Consider the following 17143-nt stretch of genomic DNA (forward strand, 5'->3'; position numbering starts at 1 on the left):
TTAGTTATGATTAAAAGTTATATATCTTGTAGTGCATGTCGGGAGTGCATGGATCAATTTTTTTTATCTTGACAAAATTATCGTTTTTGTTAATGTCAATACATAAGATAATGATCTATGCATTATGATTAAATAGATTAATTCATTTGGTTGTTCGAATCAATATAACTTCTTGTGTTTATTGAATCAATAAATTAATTTTTAAATAAATTGATTAATTTTCACATATGAGATCATGTTTAATAAGTTGCTTATAACCTTCTAATTTTTTTTTTTAAAATACCACTGTTAAATAATTGAATTCTACATATTCAATAAAATATGAATAAGTAATTTTTTTTATTGAAAAAGTTACTAGAAGGCGAAATTAATCTTAAAAATAAGATAAAAAAGCTTATAAAATGTTAATAATAATAATTTTGTAACTAATATAATCAAAATTAAAGAAATTTGTTAAAATTTTAAAAATAAGTTCAAAAGTCATTACTTTTTTAAAGGAATTTAGAGAGCTTATAAGTTTTTTTTTTTTTTTTTTGAGCTTATAAGCTTTATAAAACATCTTATTAGATGTTTAGAAGCTTATAAAATATTACAAAGTGATTGGTAATTTTTTGAGAAAAAAAGCTTATAAACTCGAAAAATAAGACGATTATAAAAAACGTAATGAGTTGCTAATTTATTTCTAAAATCTTAACAAATTCTTTTAAATTAATTATAAATTTATTATTACTGACATCGTATAGGTTCAATAGTCCTATTAATTGATCGAACACTTCATGAAATTTATTTATAAAGTAAGATCTAACATTTTAATTATACGCTTTAAAAACATCTTATAAGATGCATGAATTTGTAAGATCTTTTAAACAAGTTCAGCCAAACACCCTCTTAATCATAAACTCGTAACATCTTTTTTTTGAATTTTATAAATTCATTCTTCAGAAATTTTGACGAATACTTTTTAACATCTTATCAGATATTTTTAAAGAACCTATAAACTATCCAAACACTCTCTCAATCATATCTACTTTTTCCCAAAATAAAAAATAAAAAAAAATAAAACCCTCTATCATATTGAAGTCGATTCTAATATCAAATTAAGTCCATATACGAATTTTATATCATGATTAAAAAAAATTAAATAATTTTAAAAAATAACATATTCGACTCGATTCAGTTTGTTTGTATCAGTGCACCAAAAAGGTAATCATGCACTTGACGTACGTCAAAAGTCTCCATCCTCCAACCTCATTCATACCGTGCACTGAATTTATAAATTCTTTAAAATATTTAAAATTTTATAAAATATTTTTAATATTTGAATATATGTATATACATACATTAATTTTTATTTAGACTCACCATCACATATAAACTCAAGACCTAAACAACTTCCAACTATATAGTATTGATGAAACAGTCGTATTTTGGAATTTTTAGCACCAAATTACCTTTATACATATTCATTTGCTAATGTATGTGAGGAGATAAATCTTCACTCTTATAAAGGTAGGTTGGTCAGAAATATTTATTTAACATGTAACAAATCAATCGAAGGTATATATGAATTTTTATACAATTTATTTTTGTTAATATCAGCAAATTTCATAAATTTTAACTAATGGGTAGGTTTATTTATTAGTTGAAAATAAATTTTAAGAGTATTAAATATAATTTTTCGAATTATAAAAAATATACGTGTAATTATACAAAATTTAAAAAAGAATAATGTAATTATCATTATACTAATATCTTTATGAGTTCTTGAAGGGTCAATTCGATCACATGGCATGAACAATAAGTCAATAACACTGATTTAAAATATAAATTGAGGTACAATAATTTGTTTTTGAAATTTATGAAGGTGAGGAAAAGTTTATTTTGATTTGATTTTTAGGTGGTGGTTGGAAGTTTAAATGTGGTGGCATTAAATACAGATGACAGCAAAATTGGAGTTTGTCTCTTTGTGCCCCAAACCTTCTCGGATGGGATTTTTTGGCTCCAAATTTATACCCATTACGTAGAAATCATTTCTCATAGTTAGAAAAGACATAGTTTATATAATGATGTTGATGTTTTTAAAAAGAATATGTAGAATTTTTCAAGAAATAGAAATATCTGTATAAATAAATCATATATTCCCTCTTTTACCACCCAAGAAAGGGCCAAAATGACTTAAACCAAGGAGGATTTGTGTCGGGTCGAATCGATCGCCTTGATCTGTCTCGAAGACTTGAATCTAGACCTTAAATGATTGGACACGTGGTATTATCAAAAGAAACCCTATTGTCGTTCATACGATGGTAGAAATCGATAAATAATCCTCTAACTGAATATTCAAGTATTTTATTGTTCTTTCAGTTGTTAGCTCCGACCTTAAGATTAGTAGACCATCTTACTAACTTGGTTGAGCTGGGGACAATTTTAGTACCTCTAACTTATTGTTAATTTTGGGATTATTTTCTACGGATCTCGAGAGGATTCCTCACGAACTTTCGACCCCATCAACGTTTATCAAAATAAACGTCATTCATTTTATTTAAAGAAATATTTTATATACGTCTTATACATATATATTAATGAGAATATGAGATACAATAAAAACTCCAATTTATACATGCCATGTTTATAAAGACCATGCCAATTTTATATATGTAATGTGTGTGTATATATATATATATATATTAAATGAATTAATAGATAAAAATAGAATTTGGACTAAAAAAATCCAATCTTCTCTATTGTAAAAAAGAACAGCCACAAGAAGAAGAAAGAATTGGTGTGGACCATGTCAAGGGAAATTAAGATGATAGAATTTTAATGTTCCATTTAATTGTTGGATGCTTAAATTTAGACTTTGGTGCAATTTTTCGAATATTCTCAATGTGGGCCCAAGGGTTTTTCTTTTATTTTGAAATTTTTGATTTCGAATTTCAATGTTTGTATATTCTGAAAATAATTTTTTTATTATTTTTTCTATGATATTTTTTTTTTTTTTTTGCTAAACTATTCATGTCTAGATAGTTTTCCATATTTTAAAATTATTTTACTATCTAAATTATTCAGGTCTATGTTTACACTTTTAAAAAAATTCAACCTGATAAGACTTTTTGTTCTCTTTCCTTCTCTAAGAAAAGTCAAAATTTAGTACATAGAAATAAATTGTGTACCTCTTAACACTGTTATTTTTAGCAGAATTTCGACATTAACTAATTTAGTTGATAAGAACGAATCACTTTCAGTTTGATTTTTGTGGATTTGATTTATTTTGCCGACTATGGTTCTATAGTATGCTTTGACACGTGACAATAATTGAAGTCGAAGCCATTCATATTTTCTTATCGAAAAAGTAAGTTGATTTCCGAATAACTTTTTTTCCCCATTTAATAGAAGACCTGAATTTGAATTCCATACATACGTGTGTGTTCACTTACATAGTATTATGTAGTTATTTTTCTTTTTGTAATTTAATTATTATGAAAATATTGACATTTAGCAGGCTCCTCAGTATTTTGACGTAGTTGGTCATTTCATTAAAAAAATATAATTATAAGGGTATATAAAATTACTTCAATAAAATAATATAGTTCTCTTTTTGTTAAAAAAAATATAATTAGAATGGTCGACGAGATTTTAGTGTTAGGCCAAGTATCAGCATCAGGTGTGGCAATACGAATGAAAACTCATGGTTCCAACCCAACCCAACCCAATTAAATTTTAAATTTTTAAATATGGGTTCAATATAGTTTCATTTAAATAAATTATGGGTTCTAATGGATCCTAAAATGTGTTTTTTATTTTTAATCCGTTGATTCAAACTCATTTTAAAACCAACCCATATTGAACCCAACCTGCCCATTTGCCACTCATAGTCAGCAACAATTTCATCACCCTTGAACACACACTACACATCGTAATTGTGTTGTAATCAACAGGAAGGATTGGTCCATTGGTGTAAGGTTTCGTTGCATTCACATGTGTATAATGTCAATTTATCTAGTAAAACTTTCATATTTAAATTTTATCGTGCTAAAATTTTCTCAGACCAGCGACAACTATGGACCTCAAGCAAGGGATATATTTAGAGTCTAGTGGTCTTGAAAGCACCTCTGGGGAGGAAAACTAGAGGGGGGGAAAAAGGGATATATAAGTACTATTTTTTTTATCGCACTTATTTTATTTATTTCTATTCAAAAATATGTGAAGTGAAAAAATAATTTTTATATGCATTTATTAGTAATTTCTTGATATGGTATATTTTTATAAAAATATAAGAGTAAATTACAACGATCACCCTTGAAATTTATCATCATTACAAATACACTTTCATTATTTAAAAAATTATAAATATTTTTATGAAATGAATAGCTCCCTAACAAAATAACTAATCAATTTTACCTTAATCCCAAATAACAAATAATAAAATTCAACAGTGCCAATGAGAATAATCATAAGGAAATTATTAAATTTATTTGGTACGCTTTTTCTCTACTTAAACTTCACTCTCTCTCTCTCTCTTAAAAAACTTATCCTAATTTAGCAAAATAAAAACTATAATTTACTAATTTATTTTGAAAGTGAGAATTTTTTAAAATTATGGGACTATTTTTTATAATCTCATTAAAGTATACAAAGCCTAACTTATATAGAAAAAAATGGCTATTTCTCTTATAATAATGCAAAGTTATCTTAATTCTTATTATTTTAACTCTTAAAATTTTAAATTATACTTTTTTTCAAAATAGTTTTAAAATTACACGTACTTTCTCTCCAAAAATTCCCATTAACACCTGACCGTTTTCAGTTAGAGTTTGGACGAACAATATTAACGTTAACAAAACAAATTACAGGAATTTTTAATTTTTATTCGTCATTTAATATTCTCATATATATGGAGATGACGACAATGTTTCTTATAATAGTTTGGGCGACAGATCGCCTATAAGATGGGGGGAACGACAACTCGCCCTAGATTTACAACCATGGTCAGCTGTTGCCCAATCAGGCGATGACAGCTAACCCTAAATTTGGGCAATCATCGTCGCACAGATGTTGGCGCGATGGTTGAAGCGACGGTTTTTGGCCGTCGTTGCCATATATATACATATTTAAGTATATATATACAAAACGATAAGGGGAGGAAAAAATATATATTATTTTTTATTTTTTAACAAATCTAAAATAATAAAAAATATTTTTTTTATTTCAAGTACATGTAATGTAATGATAAATATTATTTGTATCAAATAATAATTTTAAGAACTTGATATACTTTTTTGTATTTGATATTGAATTAATATACTTTATAATAAATATAATTTTGCAAAAAATATTTACATTAAATAATATTTTAAATTATTTAATACTACATAATTGATAGAGAAAAAAATATTTTAAATTTTTAAAAAATGAAGTAAAAATAAATTTTAAAAGATATAAAAAATATTAAAATTTTATTTTAAATACAAACAATAGTGATTTTAGTAAATAATATAACTTAATGCCATGTGGCTAATAATGCCACGTCACATTTTCTAAAAGAATTAAAGCCCTGTAATTGCCCTATCATGCATAATTAGCCAGTAAAATCACTTCTCCCAAATTAAAATGCCATGTCAGATTTATGTGGCATTTTCTAGCAAGACAAAATCCGACAACTGGTGTATTAAAATCAAGCAAATTAAAATATGACAAGATATTTTTCAAATTCTAAAAAGATAAAGGACTAAAATGAAAATAAACTATAATTAGAATACCAAAAATACCTTTAATCCTAATTTTGAAATTAAACTAAAAAAAAATCTTGAAAACCTTAAAACTCAAAGTTGGACTTTTTTTTTTCCCAAAAGTAAAATCTTGAGTATATATATTGGTGAAAGGACCAAACTACCCTCCTTTAAAGGCAAAATATCAACTTAGGATAAGGATCGTCGTCTTTCTTGCTCGTATATCGGATCATACTTGACTCGACCCAACTTCTGAGCTGTTGGATTCGCTGTCAACAATATATCACGAGCATATCACGTGGCCCAAATGAGTACATTTGGCTCTATATATAAATTCAACTTTTTTTATTTGTTAGTACGGCATTTATTACTTTCACACCAGTATTTAGTATTTTTTTCCAACATCAAATTAATTTAAGTATTGAAAAATTATTATTAGAGAGCATACGACCGTCATCTTCTAAACAGTTGATTGGACTAAGTTTGGAACGAACTGGATCTCCGACCTGACACGAATGGTATAAAATAATGATACAAGAAGAGTAGAAGAAACATAGTGCAGGGTAACAGAAACATATAGTCCACCACTTATTACAGTGAACATTGATGGAGAGACCATTCCCCCATCTCTGAGGCAGTAGGTAGGCAGCAAAGGCACATGCCTGATGCCCCTCCACCCCCCCATCCATCCCTATCATTATAAATACACGCACTCTACCCCCTGTTATCTCTTCCATTTCAGCGCACACAAACAACTACCTCGATTCTTCTAAATATCTTTTCTCTTTCATTTACTGCCTAATTTAATCTCTTCTCTCTCTCTCTCTCTCTCTCTCGTTTTTTCAACCCAAATATTTGAGAGAGAAGATGGCGGAGGAAGTGCAAATGCACAGTGGCAGTAGTAGTGGCAGCGACGCCGTTTCTGGACCGATTCGCAGAGTCCTCCTCATATCCGCCGGCGCTAGTCACTCCGTCGCTCTCCTCTGTAAGTACTCTCAATTCCCTACGCGCGTGAATGTTTCTATAGAGCATGTTGAATATGCGCGCATGATTCTCTAATGCCTTTGAATTTTTTGATTAGTTTTCTTCTTCTTTAACTTTGATTCATTTGATGTTAACTGTAGACAGTTGAATCGGATTTTACAGTGGTGTTTTTGCTGTAGTAACAGTTGGGGTGGGGGGGTGAAGTTAGTTGGGAGATGTGGTTTGTTTGCATGGACTGGGATGCTCCACGTTACTCTTTCGGTACTTTTGAATTTAATAAGGGGCAATGATGCGATTTCCCATCGATATTTTTGCACCCTATTGGTGTTTTGACAATTTTTCTAATAGACATGCAGATAAGTCAATGCGGCGTGTTGCTTGCCTGTAAAGTCGTTTTTTAATTGAGATAATTCAAGTTTTAAAACATTATAATAAATTCTGAATTTTTTTATTGTAAGAGAGTGGATTTACCTGCTATTTGAACTTGATGTTCTTCGCAAATCATTAATACCTCGACTCGGAGCATTTTTATAGTAGATGAGCTTTCCGTAAAAGAGGGAAAGATTTTCTATTGCATTTTGGTGATGTCTAACATGTGATAAATATGCATCCCACTTTTAAATTATAATTTATGTTATTATATGTTCTAATTTTTGAAATGGACACCCAAAAATTGCATATTCTTTGGTGGATTGGATTTGATGTTCCAAATTTTGTTGCATTTCTATTCCATTTAATGTATATACGCATTTACAGAAACATCACGTCATCTTTAAGGAAAAAGTTTGTTGCAGTTAATGGAACAGAAAATGCAATAAAATTTAAAATAAAAATCTTGTCCAACTGGTGTTACCAAATTGTGATAAAAGATCCTTAACTATAAGACATGTTCCAGAGTTCACAAGACATGGTATAGTATTTGATACAAATTTTTTGAACTGGGAATTAATCACCTTTAAGATAATATGGGAAATCGTAAGTTACTTATAGGAAGTTAACAATTCCCTAGTAGGACAATAAGTTGCATCATTATCGTTAATAAGCTTCCTGAGCTCATATTGTCGAATGTTTCCACAATTAAGAGTTTATTTCTAAAATAAATCTAAATTTCAGAACAATTATGTCCTCTTCCATATATGACCTATTAAGATGCCCAGAATAAACTCAGCCAAACACCCTTAAAGTCTAAATGTCAAAAGTATGTTGTAGGTTGAGAGTTCGGAACCCGGTTTTTCCTATAGCTAATATTGAGCTTTTGCCACTTTATGAGCTTTTTATGCTTCAGAGAATAGAATTAACAGGTGGGGTTTGAAAGGAAGAGTGCATGGATTTCATACATTGTTCATATAACTCCTTGAGAGGGTTATTTTCACTTGCAAAATATTTGCACACAATGAGGATGACGTTATATGTGGATCATGTAATGCAGCTGGTAGTGTTGTTTGCTCTTGGGGAAGGGGAGAAGATGGACAGTTGGGCCATGGAGATGCCGAAGATCGATTTTCTCCTACTCAGTTGAGTGCACTGGATGGTCACGAAATAGTATCTGTTACTAGTGGGGCTGACCATACAACTGCATATTCCGAATCGCAATTGCAAGTATACAGCTGGGGATGGTACGTTTCGTTTGGCAGAGCTCTGTTATACTATTGATGCCGAGATACTAGAACTTTATCAGTCGACATCCCTTGGCAAGAAATGTCTTTTACGTTGTTAATTGTCTCTTGAAGCATTATTTTGTTTTCTTGGTGGCTTCTCCATTCATTACTAGCCATTTTATTCTCGTAACCTCAAAAATTTACCGCATCTAGTGTTGCTTCTGGAATCCGTTTATTGTTGACCTGCTATCTTCTTTCACGGTCTGGTTTTCTACTATCCTTTTCTTTCTGATGGACTCATATTCAGATTATCTTACTATTTGTTCATTAAACAAACATTTTCCAGGGGTGATTTTGGGAGGTTAGGTCATGGAAACTCTAGTGACTTGTTTACTCCGCAACCAATAAAAGCCTTACAAGGCCTGCGCATTAAGCAAATTGCTTGTGGGGACAGCCATTGTTTAGCAGTGACTATGGAAGGCGAGGTTCAAAGGTTGGTTGCCTGAGCCCTTGACTGTTTTCTTATCAAATGATATGCTTCATTGTCTCAGAGAACATTTTTAATCCTGTGGTCTTTTAGTTTCTTTGAACTAATCAAGATGCATGCTTTAAGATATTTCTCTATGATGAGTAGTCAAACCTCAAAAAGTTAGTGGCCAAAACTTAAAATAATGAAGTGTAGGAAGACAAAATGTTGTGATTCGGTGATCTACACTTTAATGAAGAATCTGACAAAGGTTTTTTTTTAGAGATTGAATATTTAGGCTAAAATTGCTGGGACTAAATTCATGTAATGGAAGGAAAGGAAGTAGATTTCCTCCCAATAAGAACTGAACTAACAAGCTTCATCCAGCCAGTTTTACAGGAGTTTCTGAAGTTGTGTACTCTATCTCACACTAAATGCAGCTCTAGGGGCAGGAAAGTTTTTAAGGGAAGACATTCTTTGAGCCCTAATGTCTACATCACAGATATATATTTGCATGCATTGCACATTTATGTATGTAGACAAATTTGTTTGTGCTAAATTTCTGCCTAGGAAACAGTGCCCAAAAAATTTGGTGGATGATGCAGAAGAAAGAACCTTGTTTGCTCAAGACCTCCCACCAGAAATTAAGCTTCTCCACATGATTGGCGAGCTTGAAACTGCTCTCTCAGTTCAACTTTGACATTAGCAAGTCCACTGTTAAATCTTCTCTCCTACATCTCTAAGTTATTTCTTTGTAATTTTTATTGGAACATTGCACAGTGAATGTGTAATAATCAAGGCAATCCAATTTCTAAACTAACTTGAGTCGGTGGTTCAACTTATATTGTGTCTGCACATTATGAGTTTGGAATAGCCAACGTATTCCAAAATTGGAATTTAGATGGGTTGCTTCTAGTCATCCCTGAAAACAAAAGCTTGAGGTCCTTTGCTAAAGCTGTGTTATTCCTCCAGACGAACACACAGTTAAATTGTTGGTTGAAGTTAAAACGTCCAAATGTTTGACAAGAAGCTATTTGCTACTTACAATAGTACATTTCTCCTAAACTCTTTTACTCACAATAATATGCACTTGTCCCAACTTTTTTCACGACCAGTTTACTAATACTGACTGGTTTTTAAAGCAATTCATTCATGGTGTGGAAGTCGATCATTTCTTGAAGTTCGCCAATAACACAAAGCAACCACGAGATAACTTTATTCTCAGCTGCATCATCTGTTTACTTCTAGCTTTTGACATGCATGCTTATTCCTAGGTAATATTATTCCAAGCAAGAAATACTTGGATGGTCTCTATCCAGAATAATTTTGTTCAATTATGGATTATGATCGTACTTTCACAATTCTTTTGGTTGTGTACTCTAAGTTCCACGTCCTGGAAGACCTTTTATGGTATCTTTTATCTGATTTTACTTCTATTTAACTGAAGTTGGGGAAGGAATCAAAATGGTCAACTAGGACTTGGGAACACAGAGGATTCTCTTGTACCCCGGAAGATTGAAGCTTTCCAGGTATTGACTGTTAATTTGGTTCTCGAGAATTTCACGTCACTCTTTTCTTTCTTTCTTTTTTTTCTCCAATTAGCACATGAAGATGCTATATTGCCATTCACGTACATTTTCCCCCTGTTCACTTTGCAATTTTCGTCATTGTTGGCATTATTGAAAGACAAATTTCCGTTCTGTGCAAGATTGTGTAAGCATAACAAGGATAGCTTTCTTCCCTCCCAAAACAATGATGACAACAATAATGTTAATAATCATTTCATGATGGCAAACGGATTGCGCTATGCAATCGTTCGAACTCTGGAATAAGGAACATTTATTATGGAAATTCATCTTTGGCAACCTTTATAAGTTTGTTTCCTCTTCGTTTCCAGGTAGTGAAAAAGGTTCATGTTGATGAGAGTATATAATTCTCTGGTCATTTATAATTTACTCTCATGTTTCTAACAAGAACTGAGTCAACCATGCTACTGATGAATATCATAAGCTCCATCTCTCATGAGCAAATGTTATTGACACAAAGTTGGAAGAGGAATCATCATGAGAAATTCGAAACACAAAAAGTTTACAAAAGTATAACATGTGATTTTGGTTGATGAATGATGTTACAAATGTATGTACCCATTTCTTTTGGCAGCTTATAATTAGTCTGAGTTCGAACTTGCAAGAGCATTGAGAATTAAGAGACCTTTTGCCTTGGTCAATATTTGTGTCACTATTAGCAACACTTTCCCCCACCAAAGACTCCATTTTTCTTTGAAGAAAAAGAAAATTAGCAAAAACTATTGACAGAGGAGAATATGTTCCAGAGTTTTGAGCAATACTGTTTGTGGTAATTTTGTACACTGGCAATCAACCATTTGATTATTTACTATTCCAGTTTTTCCTTCTGTAAGCCCACAACAGTCATGTTTAGCTTATAAGACAGCTCATCGATAATTTACCTCTTAAATTTGATAGAAATATTTGCAGATTAACTCAAAGGTGATGAACTTAGAGTTGCAAGCGTTTTGGTAGACTTATTTAGAGGCAAATAATCTTGTGTACTTTTTGTAGGGAATATCAGTGAAAATGGTTGCTGCTGGTGCTGAGCATACGGCAGCTGTAACAGAAGATGGTGAGCTTTATGGTTGGGGCTGGGGTAGATACGGTAATTTGGGTTTAGGCGACAGAGATGACCGCTTAGTCCCAGGGAAAGTTTCAACCATTCAGGTATGTAAGCATCATATTCCAATATTTTCGATCTTTTAACATGCTACCTAGGTAATACTGGCTGGCTGAAAGAGGTTATCCAGATGCAATACGTTACTCTCCATGCACTACTCATAGTAATAAAATTCCATAACTTGAGCTTATATCTAAAGAATGTAAAGTGTGAACTCTAAGCTGGAGTTCATAATATCTCGCAGTCTAATAGGTGCATAATTTTGAACCTTCTTTTTCTGTTTCGCCCATAAACTCATGATTATCGCTCTTGCAGGGAGAAAAGATGGTCCTGGTTGCATGTGGATGGCGACATACAATATCCGTCTCCTCTTCTGGTAGTATTTATACTTATGGGTGGAGCAAATATGGCCAACTTGGACATGGGGATTTTGAGGACCACCTAATTCCTCAGAAGCTTGAAGCTTTGCGTGAACATCGTATATCTCAAGTAAATATCCTTTCTTCACACCAACTTAAGGTGTAGTTTTTTTGCGACAGAAAGGAAGAGAAGCAAAAAACTCATCCACCTAGAATCCTTTCATTTCATGGCAATAATTGAAAAAACCTTTTTTGTAGGTCTCTTCAAACTGAATTATCCTGTTACCTTATATTCTATGAAACTCTAGATCTTCTGAATATGTGAATACAACAGGATATACTGGTTTTGTATAATTCTTGTTTATGGAGTTCTTTTAATGCTCCTTCTCTTGCCAGATTTCTGGTGGTTGGAGACATACAATGGCAGTGACAGCTGATGGAAAACTTTATGGCTGGGGCTGGAATAAGGTCTAAAATATAGTTGCTTTCTGATGTAGCCAAAATACAATCATATCATGATTCTCGGAGAGTTTTTTATATTGTGCAATGACATTTTGCTTATATTCTCTTATCTTTTTAATTTTCATGTATGCTTAATGTGGCATCACCATTCTCTGGGTATAGATTATTTATATGAAAAGTCTCTTAACTGAAATATATATGTGTGTGTGTACATAGTTTTAGATATGCCTTGGTCAACAGAACTGATTTAAACATCAACTTTCTCTACGTGAAGTTCGGACAAGTTGGTGTTGGCAACAATGTTGATCATTGCTCACCTGTGCAAGTCAAATTTCCACTTGACCAGGTATGTTCTTGTTCTCAATTACTTCATACTGGTAGACTCATTTTCATTGGCAACACTATCATTTCTGTAGTTCTTTTGCACCCTTTTTGAAAATTGTTCGGGAATAAATGGTTCAGCCGTTCAATTCTTAATTTATTCTCTTTTAATTCCGTATTCTACTTGGGTTTGTCTGTTGCAGAAAGTAGTGAATATATCGTGTGGTTGGAGGCATACGCTTGCTGTCACCGAAAGGCAAAATGTCTTTTCATGGGGAAGAGGTACAAATGGTCAACTCGGCCATGGTGACTCTGTTGACCGGTAAGAATTCGCTGGCTGACCACTCCTTTCTCGTACTCAACATATTACAGATGATGCAAAGTGTCCTAGGTTTCATGCTTTGGACATTTATTCCACTAGCAAAAACTTGCCTCATCTGTGATAATTAGTGCAGTTAAAATCAGATTCCATTATCTAGTGATTTGAAAATTATGTTCTAAGTGAAGAATTTAAGACCTCACTTCCTCTGAGCGTGAACTAGATGACGAATAAAGACATGAAGGAATTCTAAATATCTGGAAATACTACTCAAAATTTCTTGAATTAAGATGATAAATGGCAGAAGTTGCTTTCATCCACTTCTTGCTGTTAGGCACCGTGAAAAGGAATCATTAAACCTATTCACCGCAATTTTAGCATTCCATGAACAAATAATGCAACAGGCTTTCTATCAAGTATATGTATCTTGCCACCAGAATGTAATACATGTAAAAGATGTATCAGTAATCTTAAAGTTGTGGTAGTGGGACAATATATATGCAAAAGCTCTTACATTTTTTCTGCTATTTCTCATACTGTGAACTTCATTGGCTTCCTGTCAGAAATCACATCTAAGCTGTTCAGAACTTTTCTGTGAACTCTACTGATAAACAACATGCTTTCTCTGTTATATGATCGATTTTTACTTATCTTGTCATAGAAACATTCCGAAGATTATAGAGGCATTAAGTATGGATGGATCAAGCGGGCAGCACATAGAGGCATCCAAAGTCGACGTATCATCAGGTTTCTGTTATCACGGTCAAAATTGTTTCAGTTTATCATTGTAACATGTTCCAGCAATAACTGACGTTTTTTACCAGCAGAAAAAGCTTGGGTTTCCCCCACTGAGAGATATGCAGTTGTCCCGAATGAGAATGTGAGTTACCTTTTTATATTTTCATTAAAGTCGATCAACATGAAAATTCGTGCTTCATTAAAGCTAATAGTATCTATATCCATGGGCAGTCGGCCGAGCCGTTTGGCCACAATGGGAATGACGTTAACGTCCCTGAGACCGATGTAAAGAGAATAAAGATATAAGGTACAATGTCTCTTGAAGAAAACTATCACTGATTGTGCATCCTGGCGCGGTTGAAGGATACAATGTGTTCATGCTGATCATCAGTCGTACATAAGTTGAACTGTCTGGAGGTAGATTCTATCCTGAACGTGTACCGATTAGTTGAGGTAAAGAACTTGTCAAGTTGGAGTGAGATCTTTCTAGGCGCTGGAGGGGAAACAAACATCATGTTATGAACAGTTCTATGTATTCATCCTGTTTAATGTCAGATTCTATCTTGCTCATGCTGCGCAGATTCTTCCCAAATTTTATAAGAACTTTTTGAGCAGTACCTTTTTCAATCATAAAAATACAAAAAGAAATTTGTCTAATTTCTATCAATTTAACACGAAAAACCCTTACAACTTCCATTTTACTTCGACATGTGGCTCTTTTCCAAGTTATTTTACATATTGAATTTGTATTTTTTTAATAATTTATATATATTTGGTGGTCCGATTTTGTAACAATATTTTTAATTCTAAACTGCTAACATACCATTAAGTGCAATGCAACTTGGTTCAATTTCAATTTGTTACACACATCATAACAGATAATGTGGTTCGATTTGTAGTCTTGAACAGTAGAAATAGTAGGGATGAGGAAGGTCGGCCTTCAGGAAACTTAAGCCCCATGGATCTCTAACAAGTATACTGTGTACATGTTAATGGCCATGCTCATGCTTAAGCCCTAACACCATAACAATAGAAAATAGTAAATTTCTAGCACGTCCAGTTACACTTGTGTTTGTGTGTTTGAATGTGTGAGCTTATGTATGTGCATTCTGATAACATGAGAACATACTTCAAAAAGGGTAATCAATTGTGCCAAGAATGATCCAAGAGTTTCAGGAAGCTTCAAAAAGATTATAAATGACAGTAGATTGTCTCCACATCGATGCTTTCAATAAACAAAATTTCTAAACATGATTAATCCAGGAATTAGTATTTTGAACTCTGGAACAGATCAAAATTCCAAACAAAGACAACAAAACATCCTACTGTTGCCGGACTTCCACTTTCTTCTTCTGCCAGAGGCGATCCAAGGCACTATCAGCATCACCCTGGATAGATAGAAAGAGAAGTTGATTTCAAAAAAGAACCTATTACTTCACATAGAAATAATGATGCAAAAAGGACAAATATCACCATTGCTAAGATACGGCAACAGTAAAGAAGCACAGGGAGTGGTCCAGATTATCTAGATTCATTTTAAACATAAAAATAACTTTATCACTCAAATTGTTGAAAAAGGAAAAATTAAGGTGTACGTTTGTGTAATCTCTCGGTAATAAGAGCTAGTAACCCAATATGTACATGGAAACCATTTAGAAAAGGCAGATCAGCCCCAGATCAACAGCAAAGACTATGCTTCAGCCTGGAAACCTCAGAGGCCTTGGACAGCCAGTTCTATCAGCTGCAAATATATATTAAGGAGCACTACTGAGACTTACTACTCCTCCCAGCTTCCATGATTTTTTTACACTAATCATATAACCATAAAAACCTCCTAACCTCTGCTTTTATTGGATATCTAATTATTTCACCCCACCAAGCTAATAAGGATAGAAGAGGAATTACAATTTTCAATGAAAAACACAATTCTCCTTCACAAGATCAAAACAAGAAGAATGAACAGCATATATATATATATCGAGGTTTTATACTTTTCATAAGCCATTAAAAGTCTCATTCTATTCAAATAATTATCAATCAAGGATCAAGCATAAACAAACTGAAAATGCTAAAAACTGACATTTTACACAACATACGAACAAAACCATCCACAACTGCCAATAAATAATAAAGTACCTGAGCACGAATGAAGCCACAAAGAGCAAAAGTAGAGAATGCACCAGTGTAAATGCCCCTCTCATCCACATGGCCGATATTGATCTGCACCGATGCATGGTCCTTGGAAGTAATCAATCTATTAGTAGCAGAGCTGCATTTACAATTTCCAAATATTAGTCAAGTATCAAACAACACCGATGCTTCACACTCAAAGATTGCTTCAGGACATCCAAAATAAGAGCCTGGAAGTCATAGGTATTGCAGTGCCTGCAGCAGGTTTGGAATTGCAATTTATCTCCACAACACAATTTAACACGGCCCTCATACATAGTACAACATCTATAATTGCCAGAAGAAACCAGATCTCAACAAATATACTACTTAAAGACATGTATAATGGGTATTTACCACTTTCGGGGAATGTACAGATCCATGTTTTGTCCCTCTTCGTTCTGCATCTTGGCAGGTGTATTCAACAACTAAGTGAATAACAGAAACACCTAAATTTCAGCAAAAATACTCATTAGTGGCAAGAAAGCAAAGGAGCTAAAGAAACAAATACAAATAAAAACTGAGCTTCCGACGTACAACAAATTCTGCTAATAAGGTGAATTTAATGTAAAGCCAAGTTAACATAAACAATAGATTCAAGGTCGAGAGTCCTAAACGCTTTACTATTCATTTGTTCTATTGCTATTTTATCACCTAATCAAACCTAAAAAACCGATGCGTTTCTCCACTTCTCCAGATCTTCGCCTTCTCGAACATTATCGCAACAGTCAAAATACTTCAAGAAAGATAAAATCTTCAAAATAACCTTGAACAATCACATTTTCACAGAACTAGCAAAATCAACACTAAACTAACAAGAAAATTTAAAAAAAAAAGAAAAAAGGTAAAACAGGTAGAATTCAATTACCGGATTACAATTTCAGCTGGCAAAGATGGACAGCCACCAGACACTAAAAGAAGAGTAGGAAACCCTAATTGGCGCGCCCTCTTATTTATAAGTACGTTAAACACAAACTGAAAGAGAGCAACCAAAAAACCCTAAATCCTGCTCCCTCAAATTTATAAGGACATCAAGTTGCTACGGGCCCATATTGCATAGGGGCCCAAAACCAGTCAGCACTAATTGGGCTCTATATGTTCGGTCCAGCCCATTATAGAAACTAATATTAACTTCTTTTCTTTTATCATATTTTATTGGACGATATTCCCTAAAATTAGACCTAATTACATAAACCACCCTCATCTTTTATAGAATTACAGGTGACTCTTGGAAAGGGTGTTAGTGCAATGTACTTAGGGATGTTTGGTAAAGTTTCGTCATTGAATAGGATGTGTACTTATAATTATAATTA

At 32.8% G+C, this 17143-nt stretch overlaps 2 protein-coding genes across 3 annotated transcripts; one reads left to right on the forward strand and one right to left on the reverse strand.

Annotated features, from left to right (window-relative positions):
* Positions 6240–14236, forward strand: LOC105178036 (ultraviolet-B receptor UVR8). Of its 2 annotated transcripts, XM_011101375.2 has the most exons (13): positions 6240–6367; positions 6594–6711; positions 8140–8326; positions 8655–8801; positions 10222–10303; positions 11354–11509; positions 11778–11951; positions 12218–12289; positions 12558–12629; positions 12808–12926; positions 13585–13670; positions 13748–13803; positions 13893–14236. In XM_011101375.2, the coding sequence occupies exons 2-13, from the start codon at positions 6594–6596 to the stop codon at positions 13965–13967; spliced, it is 1344 nt and encodes a 447-aa protein (XP_011099677.1). In that variant the 5' UTR covers positions 6240–6367; the 3' UTR covers positions 13968–14236. The 2 variants fall into 2 exon arrangements, with proteins under 2 accessions (XP_011099677.1, XP_011099678.1); XM_011101376.2 differs by having other exon boundaries at positions 6267–6711; positions 13751–13803.
* Positions 14788–16853, reverse strand: LOC105178037 (40S ribosomal protein S21). The gene is made up of 4 exons (XM_011101377.2): positions 16699–16853; positions 16188–16279; positions 15798–15930; positions 14788–15049 (listed from the first exon to the last, which is right to left on the reverse strand). The coding sequence occupies exons 2-4, from the start codon at positions 16235–16237 to the stop codon at positions 14984–14986; spliced, it is 249 nt and encodes an 82-aa protein (XP_011099679.1). The 5' UTR covers positions 16238–16279; positions 16699–16853; the 3' UTR covers positions 14788–14983.

This window comes from Sesamum indicum, linkage group LG15, assembly GCF_000512975.1.
Source record: "Sesamum indicum cultivar Zhongzhi No. 13 linkage group LG15, S_indicum_v1.0, whole genome shotgun sequence".
Taxonomy (NCBI): Eukaryota; Viridiplantae; Streptophyta; class Magnoliopsida; order Lamiales; family Pedaliaceae; genus Sesamum; species Sesamum indicum.